At 41.1% G+C, this 22359-nt stretch overlaps 1 protein-coding gene across 3 annotated transcripts in view; it reads right to left on the reverse strand.

Annotated features, from left to right (window-relative positions):
* The window catches only part of LOC101797591 (guanine nucleotide-binding protein G(i) subunit alpha-1), a 36017-nt gene extending 16921 nt beyond the window's left edge, over nt 1–19096 (reverse strand). The window contains exon 1 of one of the 3 annotated variants that reach the window (XM_038187695.2): nt 18514–19096. In XM_038187695.2, the coding sequence (XP_038043623.2) occupies nt 18514–18631 (118 nt within the window). In that variant the 5' untranslated portion in view covers nt 18632–19096. Of the gene's footprint in view, nt 1–18090; nt 18177–18513 lie in introns of those variants that run through there. The other 2 variants (XM_038187699.2, XM_021270347.4) reach the window with 2 other exon arrangements.
* Between the last annotated feature and the right edge of the window lie 3263 nt (nt 19097–22359).

The raw sequence follows: 22359 nt of genomic DNA on the forward strand, positions 1-22359 counted from the left end.
CATCTATAAATAATTGTGTGCCTCAGCACAAATAGGTGTCAATGGTTTAATTTCATGAATAAAACTGATCTTTATTTTGCTTTGGTTTAATATCTTTATTCAGATCACGTGAAGAAAGCAAATCTCCCTTTTATCTCTCTGCATTCAAGAAAAATTTTGGAGATAAATGTTACTACAGCATTTAAACTACATTACTTTGTGAAATCCTTTCTGTTAAAAATTTAACATGTTTGAATAACTGAGCAGCTCACTGTCAAGACTGGTCATAAAATCATAAATTATTTTATAATGCCTTCTACTCAGTTTTTCTTAAGTTGATTACCCTTCTTTCTCTACAATGTCAGCATCAAATTGTACCAAATACCTAGAATTCTTGTAAAAGCCCATTAAATAACATAGAATAGCTCGGATCAGAAGGGACCCTAAAAATCACCTAGTTCCAACCCCCGTCATCAGCAGGAACAACCCCCACTAGGCCAGGTTGCCCAGGGCTGCATCAAACCTGGCCTTGAACACCTCCAGGGATGGGGCATCCACAGCTTCTCTGGGTAGCCTGTGCCAGTGCCTTACCTCCCACGAGTGAAGAATTTCCCCCTAACATCTTATCTAAATCTTCCTTCTAAGTTTAAAAACATTCCCTTTGTTCTGTCATTTTCTACCCAAGTAAAGAGTTCCTCTTCACCCTTTTCATAAGCCCACTTTACGTAGTGGAAGGCCACAGTGACATCTCCCCAAAGCCTTCTCTTCTCCAGGCTGAACAGCCCCAGCTCTCTCAGCCTTCCTTCACAGGAGAGGTCCTCCACCCCTCTGATCATCTTTGTAGCCCTCCTCCTCTGGACTCGCTCTAACAGGTCCACATCCTTCCTTGTGCTGGGGGCCCCAGACCTGGATGCAGGGCTCCAGGTGGGGCCTCACATGGGCAGAGCAGAGGGGAACAATCAATTCCCTCAACCTAGTGGCCACACCTCTGTTGATGCAGCCCAAGACGTAGTTGGCCTTCTAGGCTGCAAGCACACACTGCTGGCTTATGCTGAGTTTTTTGCCCACCAGAACTGCCAAATCCTCATCTCAATGACGTCTTCTCCCAGTCTGTCCTCATGTCTGAGATTGTCCTGACCCAGGTGCAGCACCTTGCACTTGGCCTTGTTGAACCTCATGCAGTTCACATGGGCCTATTTCTCGAGCTTACCCAGGTCCCTTTGGATGGCATCCCTTCCTTCAGGTGTATCAACTGCATGACTCAGCTTGGTGTCATCTGAACACTTGCTGAGGGTGCACTCAAACCCATGGCCTATGTCACTAATAAAGACATTGAACAGTACTGGTCCTAGACAGACTGTAACCACAAGACATAACCACAAACACTCATAATACATATGAAAAAAATTAAGCAACTTACTACAAAACACCTAATATGAATAATGAGCTCTTGGAAAATGGACTCTCCTACTTTACCATAAAATAGAAATAGTGTTTTTGTTTGTTTGTTTTCCTGCTGTTCTTGTTTTTATCTTGGGTGTGGAGGTTTTTTTTTTTTTTTTTTTTTTTTAAGCTTCATGCTAAATTGCCTGCAGTTTGACTAACAACTTTTATAAAATATGTCAGAAAATGACACCTTACTCACTGTCCCATACTGAAAGGAGATTCACTATTTTTGCATTCCAGAAAGCAGAGCTCAGCCAGGCTTTCAAACAGACGCAGAGCTGCACTGATATAAAATATCATTTCCTTTATCTCAGTGTGTTCTGTACAGCAAAATGAGAACTGTTGTAGGAAGTATTACACGGGAGCAAGCAGAATTAAATATTTCATGTGACAGCTGCACATAAAATGTCAGAGATGGCCATACTGTCACTATGAAACCCTATCCAAATTTAGACAGACTTGAATGTATATTCCTCAATCATCTAGTAAAGGATACTATTTATCATTTCTGGTACTGGCATATTTGATTTCAGCTTCACTGCTGCCAATAAATTTAACACTGAGAGCCTTATTGGTTCAGACAGTAATATAAAAATGTTATTAGAATAGTAATAATATAAGAGAAAATGATTGATAAAAGGAGATGGCAGTGCTGCTCTGACTAGAAAAGCAGCAGTCTTTCAGTTCCAAACTTGAAAGACTGGTGGGGAATTTTTGTTTGCTTGGTTTTGAATGAAAGTAAGTTAACTGTCAGGTCATCTCCACTTTGACAAAAGAAGGCTTTAGGAACTGATGAGTATTTTCATCTCTCTTGCGTACTTGGTGTCCTTTGTAATACATCATAGGAGCTCCTCAGTAAGACAAGTCAGAGGGCAACATATCCTATGAAAATCCCATTTAAAACAGAGTTGTCTTCAAAGCTTTTATTGACATAATCCTACGTCTAGTACTCTTATTATACCTGTTTGCCAGAAGGCAGATAGATCTTTATGCTTCATTATACAAACTGACAGTGTGGAGAAAAAGTATGACCACCTTCATCAGCACAACTGAACACAGGAAACAGAACCATGTTTCCTGCATAAACCCTACTATATAGACACTAAATTGTCATTTTTCTTTTGAAGCCAACTTTCAGCTTTGGAAACAGAGGGGAGAGGAAAACAAAATGAGGCTTCTTTGTGTGGAAATATCTTAAAAAACAAACAAACAAACAAAAAAAAAAAAAAAAAAAAACAACAGACCAACTGTATATATAGCATTCTGAATAAACTGAGTAGGGCTACCAACACTCAAATCTAAGAAACAGCTAAGCCAATGTTTGGCTCTCCAAGCTGCTATCGGGCCAATCACACAGTAGACTTACACAAAATATTAAGACAACTATGTGAAATTTTAGCAAACATCATTATAAGCAGGTTTAATACTCATTTATTTTCTAAATGGAGCATGTCTGTATTAAAAAAATAATTTTAAAAAGTATTTTTGTAATTTGACTGTAAATAACAGGTCGGCAAAAATGTTACTTTAAACTACTCTCAGTATCTCATGATTTATTATCCCCCACACTGCCCACATAATAAGTATTCAAGAACTACAGATTTCACAAACAAATGTTTTATGAACTCAAGCATAGAAACTGATGGTTTTAAGCTCTAAGATCTTGACAGTAACATTTCCAACTTGTGAAGGACTTGATAATTGCTTACTGAAGAAGCTACTCATATACCAAAATAAATAGCAGTCCAAACTATTTCAAGTACATAGTATCCCTCTTTAGAAGAAACCAACTGTTAAGTGCAACCATTTCTAATAGTACAAAGATATTCCTGGCAACGTAACACAAAAATAAATGTGGATTAAATTTGAGTGAAAGATATACTTGGTAGAGTTAGATAAAAACTGAGGAGTAGAACAAGGCTGGCTTTGAACTATCAAATCAATCTGAAAAGGAACAGAACCTACAAACAAGTAGAATAGTCTTGTATGTTTCCAGAGAAGAGCCCAAGTCTGGACAAGAGTAATTAATATAAAACTTTCAATGTGTGCGTGTCAGCTCTTCAGACTGTAAAGAAGAAGACTTGCACCAGACCAGCTTAAATAGACAGGCAAAGTTTATATTACATAACTAAATTGTTGGATTAATCCACTGTAATGCTCTTTCCCCACAACTCTCCTACCCGGTCTTCCACCAGATATTACCACTTTACAGTAGCAGATACAAGGTGAATGGTGCCTGCTCCTCAGCTATCCCTGAGGACAGCACAAGCAGAATGCCCAGTGATTTCTGCTGCTTCTGCTATGGGGACAGTAACCTCTTACAACATCACAGAATTGCCAGACAGCTTGTAAATATCACCTCTTGAATTTATCACTACATGAAACATTACCAGAAATGAGACTTCTATTAGAACTCGAGCTGTTAATCATTGTTACTATATTCAAAAACACCTACGTGCCAGCTAGTACAAGAAAAACAGTGAAAACTTGTTTCTACATATCCACTAGACAGGCTGACCACTAACTGAAATATTCGCCCACACCAGCCTCTACACAAATATATTGGTCTCTGGTCTCTCTATACTCCTCACAGAGTTTATTTTTGTCTTGTGCTTCCCCCTTCACCCTTTCTGAAACCACATTGACAGTTACGCTTCTTAATCATAGAATGGTTTGGGTTAGAAGGGACCGTAAAGATCACCCAGTTCCAACCCCCCGCCATGAATTTCTTCCTAATCTAAATCTAGTTTAAAGCCCCTTGTCCCATCATTACACCCCCTGACAAAGACTCCCTCCCCAGATTTCCTGTAGGCACCCCTTAGGTACTGCAAGGTCTCCCCGGAGCCTTCTCTTCTCCAGGCTCAACAACCACAACGTCCTCAGCCTGTCTCCATAGTAGAGGTGCTCCAGCCCTCTGATCATCCCCGTGTCCCTCCTCTGGGCTCATTCTAATACGTCTATGTCCTGCGTGTGCTGGGGGGCCCAGAGCTGAATGCAGGGCCTCAGGAGGAGTCATACGAGAGCAGAGCAGAGGAGGACAATCACTTCCCTCACCCTGCTGGCCACACTTCTGTTGATGCAGCTCAGGATGTGGCTGGCTTTCTGGGCTGCAAGCACACATTGCTGACTCATGTTGAGCTTCTCATCAGCCAACACCTCCAGGTCCATGTGCCTTACCATAGTTTCCAGGAGGATCTGCTCCATGATCTCGCTGGGCACAGAGGTGAGACTGACTGGGCTGTTGGTCCACCGGTCTTCTTTTTTTTCCCTTTTTAAAAATAGGGTTGTTTCCCCTCCTCCAATCAGCAGGAACTTCACTGGACTGCCACGACTTCCCAAATATGATGGATAGTGGCTTAGCAACTACATCCACCGGTTGCCTTAGGACTAGTGATGTATCTCATCAGGTCCCATGAGTTGTGCACCTTCAGGTTCCTTAGCTGGTCTCGAACTTATCTTCTCCTACAGTGGGCAGTTCATCATTCTCCCAGTCCCTGCCTTTGCCTTCTGGGGCCTTGGCTATGTGGCTGGAGCTCTTGCCAGTAGACTGAGACAAAAAAGTCATTTAGTACCTCAGCCTTCTTCATAACCCCGGTGACCAGGTCTTCTATTTCCTTTTGGAAAGGGCCCACAATTTTCTTAGCCTTCCTTTTATCACTGAGGTAACTATAGAGGCCTTTCTTATCCTTGACATCTCTGGCCAGTTTTAATTCTAACAGGCTTTCCTACCCTGATCCCTGGCTGCCCAGACAATGTCTCCCCTGTCTGTCCTTCCTAGAGTCTGTATCCTTCCATTCCAATGCTCCAGGCATGGGAGCCATCCTCCCACATCTTTGTAATGTCAATGAGGTCATACCCCTGCAGATGTACATATATCTCTAGCTCCCCTTGTTTATTCCCCATGCTATGTGTGTTTAGCATAGAGAGATTTGAGTGTTAAAACAGTTCTGTAAGGACATCTCAGGCTTTGGAGAAAGACTCTCCCTCCTGCTGGTCCTTGTTACCAGCTTCTTATCCACTACCATCTTGCTTTCTTCTAATTCTGTGGCAGCTATAACTGCTGACAGCTTGTGCTCCTTTTCCCCCTAATTGTGTTTGTGGAGCCAACTAAAGGTTTTCTCTTAAAGGGTACTCATTACTTATGAAGTGGCATTAGTCTGTGAATTTCTGCAGCTACTGGAATTTGAATATGTCAGCAGATTTTGAATGAATTAAGAATGAAGCTGTGTGAGTGTTATCTGGAAGAAAATATTTCAGTAACTTAACAATGCAGTAATGGAGTGTGAATCCCAGATTACATCACTGGTTGAAGCCACAGGAGTGACAGATTCTAAAATTGTGACACTGACTCAGATGAAAGAACTGAAAAAATTCTCAAAGTTTCAGTAGCCACATGCTGGTTTATTTCTAGAGCAGAATAACTATTTAAACCTACAATCTCTTGAAAGAAAACAGAAACATTGCCTTAGATGAGCAACAGTGTCATCATAATTTAAACTCTGAAGTATTTTCTTCAATTAATATATTAATTCATATGCATAGCTTCACACAAATGGCAAGAAATGTCCAAACCATCAGAACCATGACAAGCTGAGATTCAAAGGTTTTGAAATAAGCCTCTTACTTGATTATGCCAAAAATTAAGGGAATGGATAAATTCTTAGAGATGAAAACTACAGTTGTCAAAGAGCACACATGATCGCTAAATGCCACACCACCAACAGGTAAAAGACTTGCAGCTCCAAGTTTATTTAACATGGCAATGCCAAGGGCAGCTTGATAAGACTATCAGTTAACTACTTAAATGCAAAGCTATGCTAGTATCTTCTAAAAGAAATGGCAATCTCCTAAAAATTCAAAGCCCAGACATTTGGTGTTTTTAATGGAATAGCAAATAACCGACCTACTCTTCAAAATTAAGGACTTTAAGTTGTTTGTTAGTTAAAAAGCGTAAGTAAAAGTGGTTATCTTCGGAGGGTACATATTGGTATGCTCAGAAACAGTAGTCACTATGTAGTTTGAAGTCATGTTATGAAAGGATGTGATTAAAGATATTCTAGAGTGTGAGTTTGAGTGGGTATTGTATGACCCTACTACATGCCAAGTGCTCCAACAGAAAGAACCACTTTAGTGGTTTAGTTTTAGCAGGAAATTTACTTTAATCAAGACGGCTACCATCAAATTCAGCCATCAGAGTACAACATGCCTAGTATTATTAAACATGCAGAAGTCCACTCTGCCCTTTTTTCTTGACAGTATGGTTGGCCTTCATGGTCTTTTACAGTTCACTACAAACAGTAAATACAGTTCAGCTATAAACACGTTGTGCAAAGACGGGAAGTTCAGTGACTGAGATACCAGACAGAATGTCTGCTATTAAGCAGACAATCATTAGTCACAACCAAAGAAACTTTACAAAGAAGTTACAACTGCTACATAGGTATACATTATGCCAGTTATTCTGGTGGAGACATATAACAAAAGAACCTGGAATTCACATCTCATGCTCCACTTGCGATTCAGAACAACACTATTGTAATACCTACAGTTGTGACAGTTCCAATTGTCCCTGCTACCTCAGATTACTGTGTAATGATACAAACAGTTGGGAAAAATCAGAAAGCAAGGTGGTTACATTCATAACAAAACAGAAGGAGATCTCTTGTGTAAATATGAACTGTTTGTTGTTTTTTTAAAGCTCTATTTGTTATGCGACACCAAGGCATCATTTGCAAATGAGACAAATGGGTATTGTCAAAGTTTTATAGCAGGGCAAATGCAGTTATACTAAAGGTCAGCCCATTATTTTAAAAGTAGCGTAATAAATCTTAGTTCACACAAATTTTTAGTCTTCACCCATGTCTAGAGAGGTTTTCATCTTGTATAGCTTGAGGACTATGAGATCCATAAAGATGAGGATAATAAACACATAGATTGTCAACCGAAATTCACTGCCAAAAGGTCTCTACCTCTACCAAAAAGTTGTAGAGACTTACAAGCAACACAGAATGGAATATTAAATGAAAAGGTCTAGCTATCCAGACCAATCTTTTTCAAAAACACATTCAGAACTCTTATTTGTATTTGAATCAGAAGAAATAAAGATTGCATGCACATGTATTTTTCACACAAAGCTCCCTACAAGCAGAATATTATTTTTGGTTAACACTACTGAAAGAAAAATCTATTTTTTAAAATGGATTTTGAATTAAACAACTGGTCTCAAATAAAGCTGAGAAAGCTTTGCAGTTTATCAAATTTCAACCTATTTGAACAAGCAGTCACACCCAACAAGACCAGAAGTGAGAAATAAAGATACCTATATAAATAGCAGTTTGTTAGCCTCAAACAAGTATTTTGTCATGGTTAAAACTATTGTAACACCAAAAGGCCCTATGTTTCAGAACAGCAGACAGAAAATAATCTAAGTATCTTCTCATCTAGGAAATAAAATGACAGCGTTTGCTAGCAAACACTGAGGCACTAAAGCATATTAGAAGGAATCCTCGTTAATGTCTTTAAGAGCTTTAGAAGGCATATAATGGTTTTGCTAAGAGTCTACCGGATTTAATAAGGATCAGTAACTGAATCAGCATACAGCTGAGAAATCCGCTTTCAAAATGCTTAAAGAAGTATTTAATGCATCAAAAATGCAGACAAGACTTAGCAGCCTACTTGCAGTCAGTCTCGTACTGTACATCACTAGTAGATTCTGAAGTGAATGGGAATTCAAAATTACATTTAATTGACCAGAATCTCTAAGTAATCCAGACAGTTGTCTCTTTTACTCCCAGTTCTGTTATTGCAAGCCATTTTACCTCCGACCATAGCCAATTTTAAAATTACATTTCAATACTCCAATCACATTGTACCCAGTTTATAATGTTGGTATGACTTCACTGTTTTAACTGGAGACTACTATCTCCATTCTTCTGTGTACTCTACTGTTTGGACACGGAGTTGATAATTATGGTTCTTAGCCACTACCATCTGGCTTCTGCACGAAGCACTGGGCAGAAAAGGACTCTTCCTAATAAAGACTACAACCTCTAAGTTAGAACAGCATTCAGAAGAATAAGGACACATAGGTTTGACTCTCCTTAGACTTGGAAGGAAACCAAAATTCACACCTCCGTTTTCCAGTGAAGTGCTCTTATCAACACACTTCATGAAAAAGCCTGGCACTATCTCCTACTCCAGCAATGCTTTAAAATAAAAGTGGGTTTTGAATGAGCTCAACACGTCCGCTGTCTGGACCTGGCAGGTGAACACAATTTCACATGATTGTTAATTGAATTGTACAGTAAACTGTGACAGAGAAACACAGAAACTGAAAGAATCTCATTCAGTACCCATTTGCCCCTACAACCACTGCTGCTCATTTCCAGTGCTCCATCTGCATCAGGCACGTACCTCTGCTGTTCATTCTGCAGTTACCGATCCAGGTGCTCAGCAGCAGACCATTATGTTATTATCATCAGTTAGTTTGCTGCTGGAGTGGTCAATTTAAGTCAAAACAGAATAGGCAATTTGACTATTAAACCAGCACAAAACTGAATTAAACACTCAGAAGTGCCAGGGAAAGGGTACAACCATTCAGCCAGATGCTCTAAGAGCTCTCTCCTGTTAGCAATACTGAGTTTTTAGACTGGTGCAACTGCTTATGTTACTACATTATTATACAACATACCCTGCTTATTTCCAGCATTCCAGTATGGATTTAGAAACCAGGCAGAAACATTATTAGTTTCCCTAGAATCTATTAAAAACAAAGAGATTTAGAATTTCCTCTCCATCAAGATGCACAATTCATGTTATGAGCAAAACAAATTTTATCAGCTCCATCTACATAAGAAAATTATATAGATAGATGCATGAGAGAAATTTTAAAAACTTTACAAAAGAATGATGGGGTACAGGTTGCCATTTAACTCCAACAGCTGTGCCTCTAACCAGTGTTTTCATGTCAAAACCCAGACCATATTAAGTTCTAAAAGATACTGAGAATTATAAACCGGCTGCACAGTTTCAACAGGAATTTTCATTACAGTACATTGATTTCTTCTTTAAAAGCAATCAGTTTAGAGCAATGATTGTAGGGACTTCCTGTCCACTTTGGTTGCCTAGATACAGTTACATTTCACCAAAAAATGCAATCAGGTACTTTGCTAAGCGTATTATATATGTTTCAAATGCAATAATACATTTCTAAAAAGCACATATGAAAAAGTAACACTGCACAGTTTATTGCATAGACTGAAGCACTATATATGCAAATGTTGATTCCTTTAAATAAGTAGTTATATGAAACGTATTTTCTAATTTCAGTATCAATTTTTATAGGTATATCAAATACTGCAGGTTACATGCATCTCTCAATACAAATGCATAACTCTCATATCAACATATGGATGTACATCAACACCTCTAGTTGATTTATCAAGTTAATACCTAAATAGAGAAGAAATGGGGTTACTCAGAGGTTCAATGGTCCTTCAATTACGAACGCCAGGAAAGGAAGGCAATTCATGTGCTTTAAGGTATGTTTAACATAAACACTTGTTAAGAAGTCTCTAAAGAATTGTTTCTTATATGCTGTAAGTGAAGTACCCCAATGGTTCAGATCCTGAAAGAATGATATTATGAACAATTAAAAAAAAAAAAAAAATCAGCCTCCCTGGGCAGCCTGTGCCAGTGCTCAGTCACCCACACAGCCCAGAAGCGCTCCTGGTGTTCAAGTGGAACCTCCTGTGCTCCATTTTTGTCCATTGCTTCTTGTCCTGTCAGTGGGCACCACTGAAAAGAGCCCAGCTCCATTTTCTTTGCCCCCTCCCTTCAGGTATTTATCCACACTTATGAGATCCCCCCGAGATTCCTCTTCTGAGGCTGAACGGTCACAGCTGTCAGCCTCTCCTCACAGGAGAGATGCTCTAGTCCCTTGGTCATCTTTGTAGCCCTTCGTTGGGCCCTTTCCAGCATGCCCATGTCTCTCTTGTACTGGGGGCCCAGAACTGGACACAACACTCCAGGCATGGCCTCACCAACAATGAGTAGAGAGGAGGGATTACCTCTCTCAACCTGCAAGGAATAATCCATGTGGGTATCTGTGACACTAGCTAATCTTTAGGTCATTTTGCTGAGATAGCGTACACAGACACATAACACTTTACCTCTTGTAACATATTCACGCTATGGACAGTTCCAGAGATCTTCAACTGGCTCTGCAGCTTTCCTAATTCCAACAGCAAAGTCACAATACTGTGAAAGATCTTTTAAATTCCTAACTCTAATACTTCTACACTGTGAAAGGGTTATGAACACACAGGTGCAAACAGAGCATGACATTTCATTATTCCTCCATTTCCCATTCTGATTCTCATTTATTTTGTCCTGCCTGTGCCTACCAAACCAACTCAATGGACAAGGAGAACAAAGCATATTTAAGAAGAGGTAAGTCTTTTTACAGGCCAGACAGCCTCACCTCAAGAGGACAAAGCCAGGCTCTTTTCAGTGGTGCCCACTGACAGGACAAGAAGCAATAGACAAAAATGGAGCACAGGAGGTGCTGCCTGAACACCGGGAGCACTTCTGCGCTGTGTTGGATACTGAGCACAGGTTGCCCACAGAGACTGTGGGGTCTCCTCCTTGGAGATCTTCAGAAGCCTCCTGGCCGTGGTCCTGGGCAGGCTGCTCTGGGTGTCCCACTTGAGCAGGGGTTGGGCCAGATGGACCCAGAGGGCCCTGCCAGCCTCGGCCTACTTATTGCACAAGCACACATTCCTAGTAGGCAAAATTATCTCAGCAAAAAAGCATTTGCTATTTTGTCTCTGTTTTCTAATATATTGCAGTATCTTCACTATCCTTCAGCTCAGAAATGCCTCTAAGTTGAGCCACTCCAAAAACTCTGCATTTTTCCATAGTACTTCCTGCTCTTACAAGTTTGAAGTATCAAGTTTTCAAACTACCCTTTATACACATTATGAGCTTAAATATTTCTTTTTTTGCATACAGAATCTCTCAGGTGAAGCCAACCAAACTCCATTTAGAGAATAACAAAACAGTAATTTACACAAAGCCTGAGACAACAGTAGGACACTGAACAAACAAGAGCAATAAATAGAACAGCTGAGCTCAGTAAAGCTGGTCAATGACTAAGAGTCAGCCTCAGAATAGCAAGTTTTCCATCAATACAGGCTCTCCTATACACATTTTGGAAAAAGCCTTATAATAGCTAATTATCAAGTCAGTTCCGATCTTTATGGCAGCGTTTCCATGGCAGAAAAAATCTTCACACTTAACAGAACATCTTAAATCTCTCTTCTCTACTTCCAGTTTTCTACCTTGACATTTGCCAGAAAGCACATTACAGGAAACACTGCAGACATCCATCAAACCCAGCAGCAAAACTCACTTCAGAATTTCATGCCCTCTGAAGCAGACCGATGGCTGGGTTTCAATATATTTGGCCAGATTTTAGGATATGCCCATTTCTTCCTTCTGAGAGTACCGAGACAACTACAAATACAGCAGCAATAGAACAAGGTACTTCAGGGATACAGTTACATAAATCAGCATGGCCTAACTCTACAGGACAAAGCTTGAGTTCAAGTTGTCCCAACAAAACTATGTAAGGAGCATTACTGTAACCCGCAGTTAGTTAAAAATGGCTCTTCATGAAAGGGGGTGAGCTTCAATAATAAAATCTGTAGGACTGAAGTAAGCTGTCATACCAACACAATGATGGTACAATTAACTGTGCTGCCAGAGAAGGTAAAAAGAAACCAATTCAGGTAGCATAACACAGAATTTGTGTTGTCTTGAGGCAGCGTTGATGCCGGGAGTGAACTATATTACTAAAAAATACCTTACTGGAGCTTTTTTTGTTTCTGATTCAAGAGGGGGAAAAAACATCAAGGAAAAAAAAAACACTGTGTTGCTTTTAAAAGACAACTAAAGGGAAAATAATCTTAAGCATAGACACTGGAAATATTTGTTGCATAACTCTTGAATTCCCCCTCAAGAAACATGTAATGGTTGATACAAAAGTTAAACTAATTTTTTATGTACATCCATAAACTACACCTTTTAATCAAGAGAGGAAAAAGGACAGCCCCCACTGCAGGTATCATGGCACAGTACAAAATACACAGTTTCTCTTTAGCCATTTCTAAAATCATTTCTTTCAGGGTATGTTGTACTGAACTGTTGAAGTGAATTTTTTGTCAGGATGTTGAATTAAAATCACAATGCAATCATAAATGGCAACTTTTTAAAGAAATTTTCACAGTGAAAATAATTTGCATTGTAGTAAAGAAGTCTATATGCACATCAAAGACCAATATTATGATGTTGCAAATTATTACACCAGCATTAAAATAGAAAGGGACGAGCATAAAAACCCAAACTGCAATTATACAAACACGACTGAATAGCTGTGCTTTCTGCACATGCATGAGCCTCCTCACACAAAAACAAGGGTAATTATTACACTATGAGAAATCTAGTAATTCTGATTTTATCTTTTGAAAGTGTTATATTCAGTACTAAGGCTTGAGGATTACATCAATTTAATTACAAGTCAGATATAGAAGTCCACATAAACAACATCCTGATGCCAAAGTCCAGCTGTATCACATTAAAATTCAAGAGAGCTTCTGTTTCAGAGCTTCTCCTAAAAAGCACCTAAATCTAAGCAGATTAGATAGCAGAAAGTCTGCAAAACAAAACAAAACCAAAAAAAAAAAAGGGGGGGGAAAGCACAAACTGTTAGCTTAACTTCAGTACCTGGGAAAGTTATGGAGAAGATTGTCCTGGGGGATGTTGAAAGGCACTTAAAGAACAAAGCTATTATCTGGCATAGTCAACATGAGGTCATGAAGGGAAAGTCCTGCCTTAGTAATTTGGTCTCCTTCTATGACAAGGCCACCCACTTAGTTGCTGAAGGGAAGGCAGCGGATATAATCTTTCTGGATTTCAGTAAGGCCTTTGATACCATCCTTCACCAGCATCCTTCTGGACAAACCATTTAACTGTGAGATAAACAAGGTGATACTATGCTGGGTGATGAACTGGCTGTACAGCAGACCTCAAAGGGCTGTAGAGGGGCTACAGCTGGCTGGTGGACCATCCAGCACTACCAGTGCTCCCCAGGGCTTGGTTTTAGGACCAGTCCTGTTGAACATTGTTATCAATGATCTGGATGTAAGAGTGGAATGCATTCTTTGCAAGACTGCTGATGATGCCAGTCTGGGACTTGCTGTTGACTCCCTGGAGTGACAAGAGGCCTTAGAAACAGCTCTAGATCGGAGCACTGAGCAATCAGCAACCGCATGAAATTCGTCAAAGGTAAATGCCAGTCAAAAATAAGTGATTCTCCCACTATATATTCTCCCAAAGCTGGTAAAAGGGCAAGAAGGCACATGCTTTGAGGAAAGGCTGAGGACACTTGGGTTGTCTCGCCTATAGAAAAGGAGGCTGTGAGGTAACCTCTTTGCTTTCTGCAATGCCATGAGGAAGAAAAAAAGGAGAAGCCAATCTCTCCTCCACGATAAGCAATGATAAGACACACAGGAATGGCACAAAGCTGGGCCAGGGGAGCTATAGGTTAGATACCAGGAAATGTTTTTTTTACTGCGAGTGTGATAAAACACCAGAACAGGCTTCCTAGAGAGGTGGCTGATGCCTTATGCCTGCCAGCATTCAAGAGGTATTTGGATTAACAATACGCTTTAATGTTTGAGAGGTTTTGATCAGACAGCTGGACTTGACAATCTTTGTAGGCCCCTACCAACTGAAATATTCCATTCTAAACAAAAAGTAATATTAACCACTTCTTTTAGGTATCATTTGTAAATATCTGATAGATAGAGAGCTGCCTTTGAAGATCAGACAGGAGATATTGTCAGGAATGTTTTAGGCCAGTACAATCAAAGTTGGCGTAATTTAATAAAAATGTGGTCAACACCTCTGAAAGGTGCAATATATGTTTGCGAGAATAAGGCTTGAGAGCTTCTGTAAATTGAGACTTATAAATTCTTGTAGGTTTTCAAGCATGGAGAAAGAATACACTGGAGGAAAGGCAAGAAAAGGAATGATACAAAAAGCACTTTTTTCTTCCCCATGGTGCAGCAAGGTCTGAAGGAAAGTAAAGACTATGAGGATGCTGCTGCTGGAAAGATGAGTATGCAGTGGGAGTCAATTGACTAAGCAGAGATATGCAGGTCTGGAACAAAAGAAAAGCAGCTAGAAAAAAATGCTTGAGATGTGAAGGTTTAGAACTGAATGTAATTCTAGTTAATGCCTTAAGCATCAGGGAGGACTGCAGCGAAAAAGATTAAGAGCAGTACTCTGCCTTAAACTGAAAAATAGGTTAAGAACATGACAACATTGTTCCAGTGTGAATCACGAGCATCTGTTCAGGAATGGAGAAGTAGCTATACTGGTCACCAGTACAGAAGTATCTGGTGAACTAAAATCTGGACGCATGATTATCTAGAAAGATGATGCAGAACTGCAATTGTCAAATGTGATCCGTGGCTTCCTGGTCCCCAGGATCCACTCCTAAAGAATGTGAAAGAAATACCTTCCTGAATGCCTTGTTCAATGAGCCTGAACACTTGATTTGCTGTATTAGGCGAGAAATGTGATAATCCACAAATCAGATGTGTTAATCCTATAAACTCATACTGCCAGTTTGAATGTATTCATAAAACTTGATGAGTTAACCTCATACCAGAAGGCTTTCTTCTAAATGAGGTACTGCCTGTTCTCCTGCAGTTGGCATAAATTCAGTCTTATGTGCTCTGGCTAATTCAACAGAAAGGCACTTGCAAATCCACACCTGATCTGGATCACATGTATATTAATGCAGCACACAGACCAGCCACGGAGAGCCACCATCTCCTAACATGAGTAGAATTACATTTGTTCTGCAAGCATCATTGTAGGCTTTTTTTTTTCTTCTGAACACCAAGAGTTAGAAAGATGGGGAATCAGAAGACAGAAAGAACGTGGTTCAAATGCCTCTATTCCTTGGAAGCCAGCCAAGATAGAAGATATACCTGGTCTGAACTACTTCTTTGAAAAGCAGTATATACGAGTTTACCTGTAAGAAACTACAACAACAAAAAACATAATAAAACAAAATATTACTTCAACCAGGAAACAGGTATACGAAGGATCAATTTGATACAAATGTTAAGTGCCTAAGAAAAAGTGCTTTGCGTATTAGATTTTTTTTTAGCAGTGAACAACATATTAGACTGCACTTAAATTTCATGGGAAGTCAAAAAATGTTTCTTCATCACAAATAGGAGATACATTGATCCAAGATGAATTTAAATGAAACAAGCTCATTTATTTAATGATTTTAAAGTAAAATAAAATCACCAAGCTCCATGTACAAACACATTTGCCAGCTGGCTTACAAATTATGTGCTCATGTTCAGCTTCTAATAACGAGGATGACTCTCAAATTTTACAGAAAAGGTTCTCCTGCTGTTAGCATATCACATTAAAGCTCACAGAATTAGAAGGTTACAATATTATTTTACATAGATAGTGTTTCAACATCAGTATTTTTGGTACCAAATTGGTACCAAATGAGGTACCAATTTATAGACATGATGAAAGAAGTTAAATAATCCCAAGCAATACTACTTTGAACAGAGTAAGTCTAGCTGTTTCTTCCTAGAGACAAGACAACAAAATATAAATCTAACATCAGTCAGTGATATTATTCACAAACTCATGGTTTCTGCACAGCAGTCATACCTCTCTCAAATCATTGAAATTCTAGAGAAACCTTTAGAAAAGCTTCTAAATTTAGTTTTATTCCATTATATGCCAGAAATAGACTGATTATAATTATAACCATATCTTCCAGTTGAACATACTAATTCAAGTCTCAGTAGGATTCTCTAATCACCATACAAAAATACAGCTTTTACAGATGCTGGAGTAAAACTTCTCCTTGGGCCAATAGGTTTATAGCTACACACTCTTTTTCTACATAAGCAAGGTATTTTAGATGCTTCTCACACCACATATTTTCCTGCCAGCAGACCACAACTTGTACTTTTCCTTTTATTCCGGTATCTTTTTAGCAGAACAAGCCCATAAATAGATGCAGGAATACAACCGAGTTGATGATCAACTATGACATATGGGCAGAGCAAGCAATTCGGAAAGTGAGTGGTGAGAAGAGACTGACTCTAGTGGAAGTAACTTAAAATAGTTTTGCCATCACATAAAGCATTTGCATAACATTTAAGACATCTGACACAGTTGCAAGGAAATTTAACAGGAAAACTTTAATTCCAAGAAAACTGAAACACCCAGACGTATCCATGGGTGTATACACAAAACCTCATTTGGAGTTCAGTAAACATTTAAGGAATTTTGTGTTTAAAAAAATGATTTGAATGCTGGTCCTAGAAGAAGAAGTTAACCTGTTAATTTTCACACCTCATTTTAATAGGGGAGGGGGAAACACTATACCAACTGAGCTGTATTATGAGGAAATGCATGCATTTGACTCACATCCTATGATTTTCTGAGATTCCGGAAAAGAAAGAAAAAAAAAAAACTTCCTCAAAAGCTTTTCTGTATCAGAACAATTTTAGAAAACAAAACCCTAACTTTATACACCAGAGCATCAAACTACTAAAAACAGTTACAAAATTAATTCTCAAATTTAAAGCATCTTCCTATAAAAAGAGACTTTATCCATATCCAAAGAATATTTTAATGACTACCAAACTACATGTACTTAATGTTCTAAACAGAACAGTGAAAATCTGAAAAATGTTTTAAATGCCTTGCCAGAGCACATAAAAATAATTACTTTGGCACCTTCAAGACATTTTCTGCAGTACTACTACTGATCAAATAGAGCATAACCTCTCCATGCAACAGTCTGAGGCTTCCAAAGTTGCACAGGCACAGTACCAACCAACAGCCTAACCCTGGAAAGCAAACTGGAGAGAAAAGCTTTGTTTCCCTCATAAGCAAGATTTTAAAACTATACGTACATTTTAGGACGCTTGCTTTTCCCAGACTAGGCTTGCCTCAGCTCTGCATGTACACATGAAAGTGCTTCAGTTTCCTGTACCTGTCTGGGGCTGTTTTAGAAGTTTGCAGAAGAACAAAGTTACTTAAAAACTGTAAACGGTACATGGCATTGGTAGTAAATAGACCACTGTTGATGAACACTGTAGGAAAATAAGTTTCAAGAGGAATGAGAAATTGAGTAGCACTTTAAGAAAATTAGCTTCAGGAGGAAAAGGGCACCATAAAAAACAAACTCCACAGCTTTTTAGCTCCAGGCTAGAACGACCCAGTCTGGTTAACCATAAAGCACATCACGCAGGATTCCTTATAACATCAGTACAATACAAGTCTTGTAGCACCCAGACATCCACAAGTTGTACAACAGTTTGGGTCCTGCACAAAGGTATTTCTAATTAAACCTTGCTTCTTTGTGTTTTTTTTTTTTTACAGCAATTTTAAGAAGTAATCCTACTTCTGGCTCTCCACATCACCGTACCAGTCAAAACACACGAAACAAGTAGCTCCAAGTACAGACAAGCAAAACCCAAAACACACGATGCTATATAACGCAATTTGCTACTTTACACGTTTTATAACCCCTCATCAAGGTTTTACTTTACGTTGTCGGGTTCCAGCAACATAAGCAACTCCCAGAAGGATGCGAGAAGTTGCAGGGCTCCTTGCCTTCCTCCCCCTTGACACTAGGTAAGGTCTACAACAAGCGTCCAGACCAAGCGCCCCCCACCCCACAGCCTTCTGAACCCCTCCCAGCTGATGCACACGGAGCCCCCTGCCCGGATTTAAGCAGTTAGCCCCTTTGTGAGGGATTTAGGGCCTCCTCTGAGCAAACAACAAGCCCTGAACCCTTTCCCCCCACCCCAAAGCGCCCCCGGGGGCATCCCTCGGAGGGGAAGGGGGGGGTGCCTCGACGGGTCCTCGCCAACCTCAGATCCACGGGGGGGGGGGCCCAAAGGGGTGTCCCCACCCCACAAACCCTGTAACAAAGAAGGGGGGGGCTGCTCCCCGCCCTGCCCTTACCCAGGAGGAGCAGCTTCACCTCCCGGGCCGCCTTCTCGCCGTCCTCCCGCAGGTTCCTGTCGATCATCTTGCTCCTCTCCACCGCCGCCTTGTCCTCGGCGCTCAGCGTGCAGCCCATTTTGGGATGGGGGCTGCTGCTGCTGCTCGATTTCGACCGGGAAGGGAAATTTTTAAAAAAAAAAAAAAAGAAGAAAAAGAAAAAAGGGGGGAGGGGGGCGATGTCGACCTCCTTCCCCCCCTCCCTCGCTAGAGCGCACGGAAGCGTTCACCTGGCACGTTTAAGAGTAGGAACGGGAAAAAAAATAATATTATATATATATATATAATAAATAAAATAAATAAGGATTAAAAATAAAGGAAAAAAAGAGAAAAAATAAAGAAAAATATAAAAAATAGAGAAAAAAATCAATTTAAAAAAAAAACAAAACACACAACGAGGGGCTGGGGTGGGCTTCCCCGAAGCCGTTTCCTGGGGAAACGCGGAGATGGCAGCGGGGCTCCCGGAGGCTGGAGGCCGGGCACCGGGTACCGGGCACCGCCGGGTCCCTCCTTCCTTCCCTCCCTCCCTCCCCGCCGCGGAGCAGCCGCGCCCCCGCCCCCGCCCCTCCGGAGGCGCCCGGCCGCGCGCGCCACCCACACGGCGATGGGAGGGGGGGCGCGCGCGTGCACGCGGAGGAGGGCGGGGCGAGCGCCGGCGGAACGCGGCGCTGATTGGTGGGGAGAGGGATGAGTGACGGGGCGGGGAGGAGAGGCCGCTTCGTCACCGCGCGGCCCCGCTCACCTGCCTACAGCGGCGGGGGGGCTGGGGGGGGAGCAGTTGAGGGTGGGGATGTGGTGGTACCGAGCGGGAGGTTCCATTGTGCTCAAAGGGGAGGGGGGATTGGGTCGTGCCACCGCCTGACGGAGCGGCCCCGGAGGCTGAGGGTCGCCTTGTGGCGGGGAGGCTGTTGTCATCCGGCACGGCCTCTGTCGCCGATGTCCCGCCCTGCGATATGTCGCCTCACGACGCTTCGGCACGAGGGACCAGCCCCTTCCCCACCCCCCCGCGCAGGGGCGGCCTCGAAGCCGTTCCCCCGCGGCCTGTGGAGAGACCCCTGGTGGAGCAGGCGGTCCCCCTGCACCCATGGGTCCCACACGGGGCAGATCTCCACGCTGCAGCCCGCGGAGGAGCCCCCGGTGTGGCATGGGATGTGGCCTGGAGGAGGCTGCTCTAGTATCTTGGCAACGTGCAATAAATTATGTTAATCTCCCTTAACGTTGGGTCTTTTTTTTTGCCCATGATAGTAATCAGTGAGTGATCTTGTCTTTATCTCAGCACGCAAGGGTTTTTTTCATCATATTTTTCCCCTGCTTTTGTTGAAGAGGGGGAGGGAGAAGCAGCGTCCTGGTGCTGGGGCCACCAGTCGTTTGATGTCTCAGCTTTGGCCACCAGTGGGTCCCTTTCAGAGCTGGCTGGAATTGGCTCCTAGAATGATAGAATCATTACGGTTGGAAAAGCACCATCATCTCGTCCAACCATCATCCTGCCACCAATGGCACCCACTAAAACATGTCCCATGACTCTACCACCTCCCTGCGCAAACCGTCCCGATGCCCAACTGCTTTCTGAGAAGAAATGTCTCCTCTTTTCCAACCTCAACCTGACTTGGCACAACTTGAGGCAATTCCCTCTGGTCCTGTCACTGGTTATCTGTAAGAAGAGGCAGACCCCCAGCTCTCCCCACCTTCCTTTCATGGAGTTGCAGAGAGCAATAAGGTCTCCCCTGAGCCTCCTCTTCTCTAGACTAAACAACCCCAGTGCCCTCAGCCGATCCTCACAGGACTTGTGCTCCAGCCCCTTCACAAGCTCCGTAGCCCTTCTCTGGGCATGCTTCAGGGCCTCAATATCCTTGTACTGAGGGGCCCAAAGCTGAACACAGTACTTGAGGTGCAGCCTCATACTCATAACATACAAGTAACGTACTCAAGACTCATAACGTACAAGTCTATAAACCAAGCATGTTAAATTAAGGTTGGTCTTCTCCAGTGAGTCTTTAGGTTTGTTTCTTTCTTTCTATAAGATTTCAACACTTTCTGCTCACAGAATGGGCTTAAAAAGAAAATAATTTTGACGGCACAGGTGGTGTTTTACCAGGAGAATGCTAAGTTAGGCTTACCTTTTAGTACACTAGTTAAACATTTTTTTTCCCCTATAATGCTTCGCCTTGATGAAAATATGTATCAAGTATGCAATTGTTACTGGCTGTGTTGGATTTTTTTCTTTATACGGGTCTTTGAATGTTGGCACTGGTTATATCATAAGTAATGACACAAAATGAAGTACATAAATCTCATCAGCTCAACTTTGAATTAAATATTTTTAACATTTTCTTGTTACAAGCATGCACACAACCCTTTCTTAAAGAAACCCTGAACAACATTAATTATTATGACTTCATAAGACCTCTGAAACATTTTATCTGGTTGTTCTTGGTTGTGCTACCTCTCTGAGGAGTGTCTGGGCAGAGAAGAGGTGTAAGTATTTTCTCTGCCACCAATCATTTACCCTCCTGAATGGTTCATGCATGCAACAGAACAGTCAGGCACAGCTAAAAGGCAGCAAGATGTAGAGCTTAGGGATATGGTTTAGTGGGGACTGTTAGTGTTAGGTTAGAGGTTGGACTCGATGATCTTGAGGTCTCTTCCAACCTAGAAATTCTGTGATTCTGTGATTCTGTGAAGGCAGCAGCAGTGTGTAGGAACACCTCCTGCACTCATGAGTAGAGTGAAATGCTGGTTAGCGGTCTGTCTGCTGAGACAAAATATGATGTAAAAGGGGTGGGGGAGGGAGTGACATGAGAATGGAAAAAATAGTAAGGTAATGAAATTACCTTAGAAGAAGGGAGAAAGGATATATAAAAGTATAGGGGTGCCTGTACCAAAGGAGTTCATAAAATTGCATTTACCAGGGCCTACAGCCTCGGTCATAGCAAAGTACTTCCTAAAGACAGGTCAGCTGTTGGCAGACTCATTTTCAGACAGACTCACATCAGACAGTGGTAGCTGCTGGGCAAAGCAAAAATCTGCCTGCTACAGCCCATTTTGTGTTTTGCTCTGCTGTGCAAATTTCCACAGTGTTACCATGAGGTAAGGGTTTTCATATAACAGTTCAGTTCATAAATGTTATATATGATAACCTAGTCTTGGCTTAGGGTTCCTCGTGTGGTAAAGTGACAGATGTAAACTGCTAGTCAGGAAATAATTAAGTTAGGAAAATTAATAATCTCGGAGGTAGTTTCCTGATTTAGGAATAAAGGATAAAGAATTATTTCTGAAATAAACAGCACGTGGTTGGGATACTGGCAAGTGAAAGCAGGCAGATTAAGGGATTAAAAAAAAAAAAAAAAAAAAAAAAAAGTAGTGAGCAAAGACTTTGGTAAATATAAATACATGACAATGACAGAAGCAGATGTTCTAAGGATGGAGATACTACAAGTAGGACACCCCAACTTCGCATGGATTTTTATTTCATTTAATTGTGCCTAGTGCATGTATTTTTATACTTTTTTACTATGAGTATCTGTTACAGATCTTTCTATGCCCTTCTTGCCCTTTTAACACTCACTACACCCATAGGTGTACAAAGGGAAATAGGCCCAAGTTCATCTTCCTTTTATCACCCGTTAGCAAGAAAACAGAACTGTATGGTATCTACTTTTTTTACACTCTTAACTAGTCTTAAATATAAACAGACAATTCATTTTTTGGCCCTATTGATCTTAAAAACATTGTATTTCATAACTGGGGACTTTTCCTACAACAATCCCATGGATAGGATGTACCTTTTTGTTTATTAACATTCCCAAA

Source organism: Anas platyrhynchos, chromosome 1 (genome assembly GCF_047663525.1).
Source record: "Anas platyrhynchos isolate ZD024472 breed Pekin duck chromosome 1, IASCAAS_PekinDuck_T2T, whole genome shotgun sequence".
Lineage (NCBI taxonomy): Eukaryota > Metazoa > Chordata > Aves > Anseriformes > Anatidae > Anas > Anas platyrhynchos.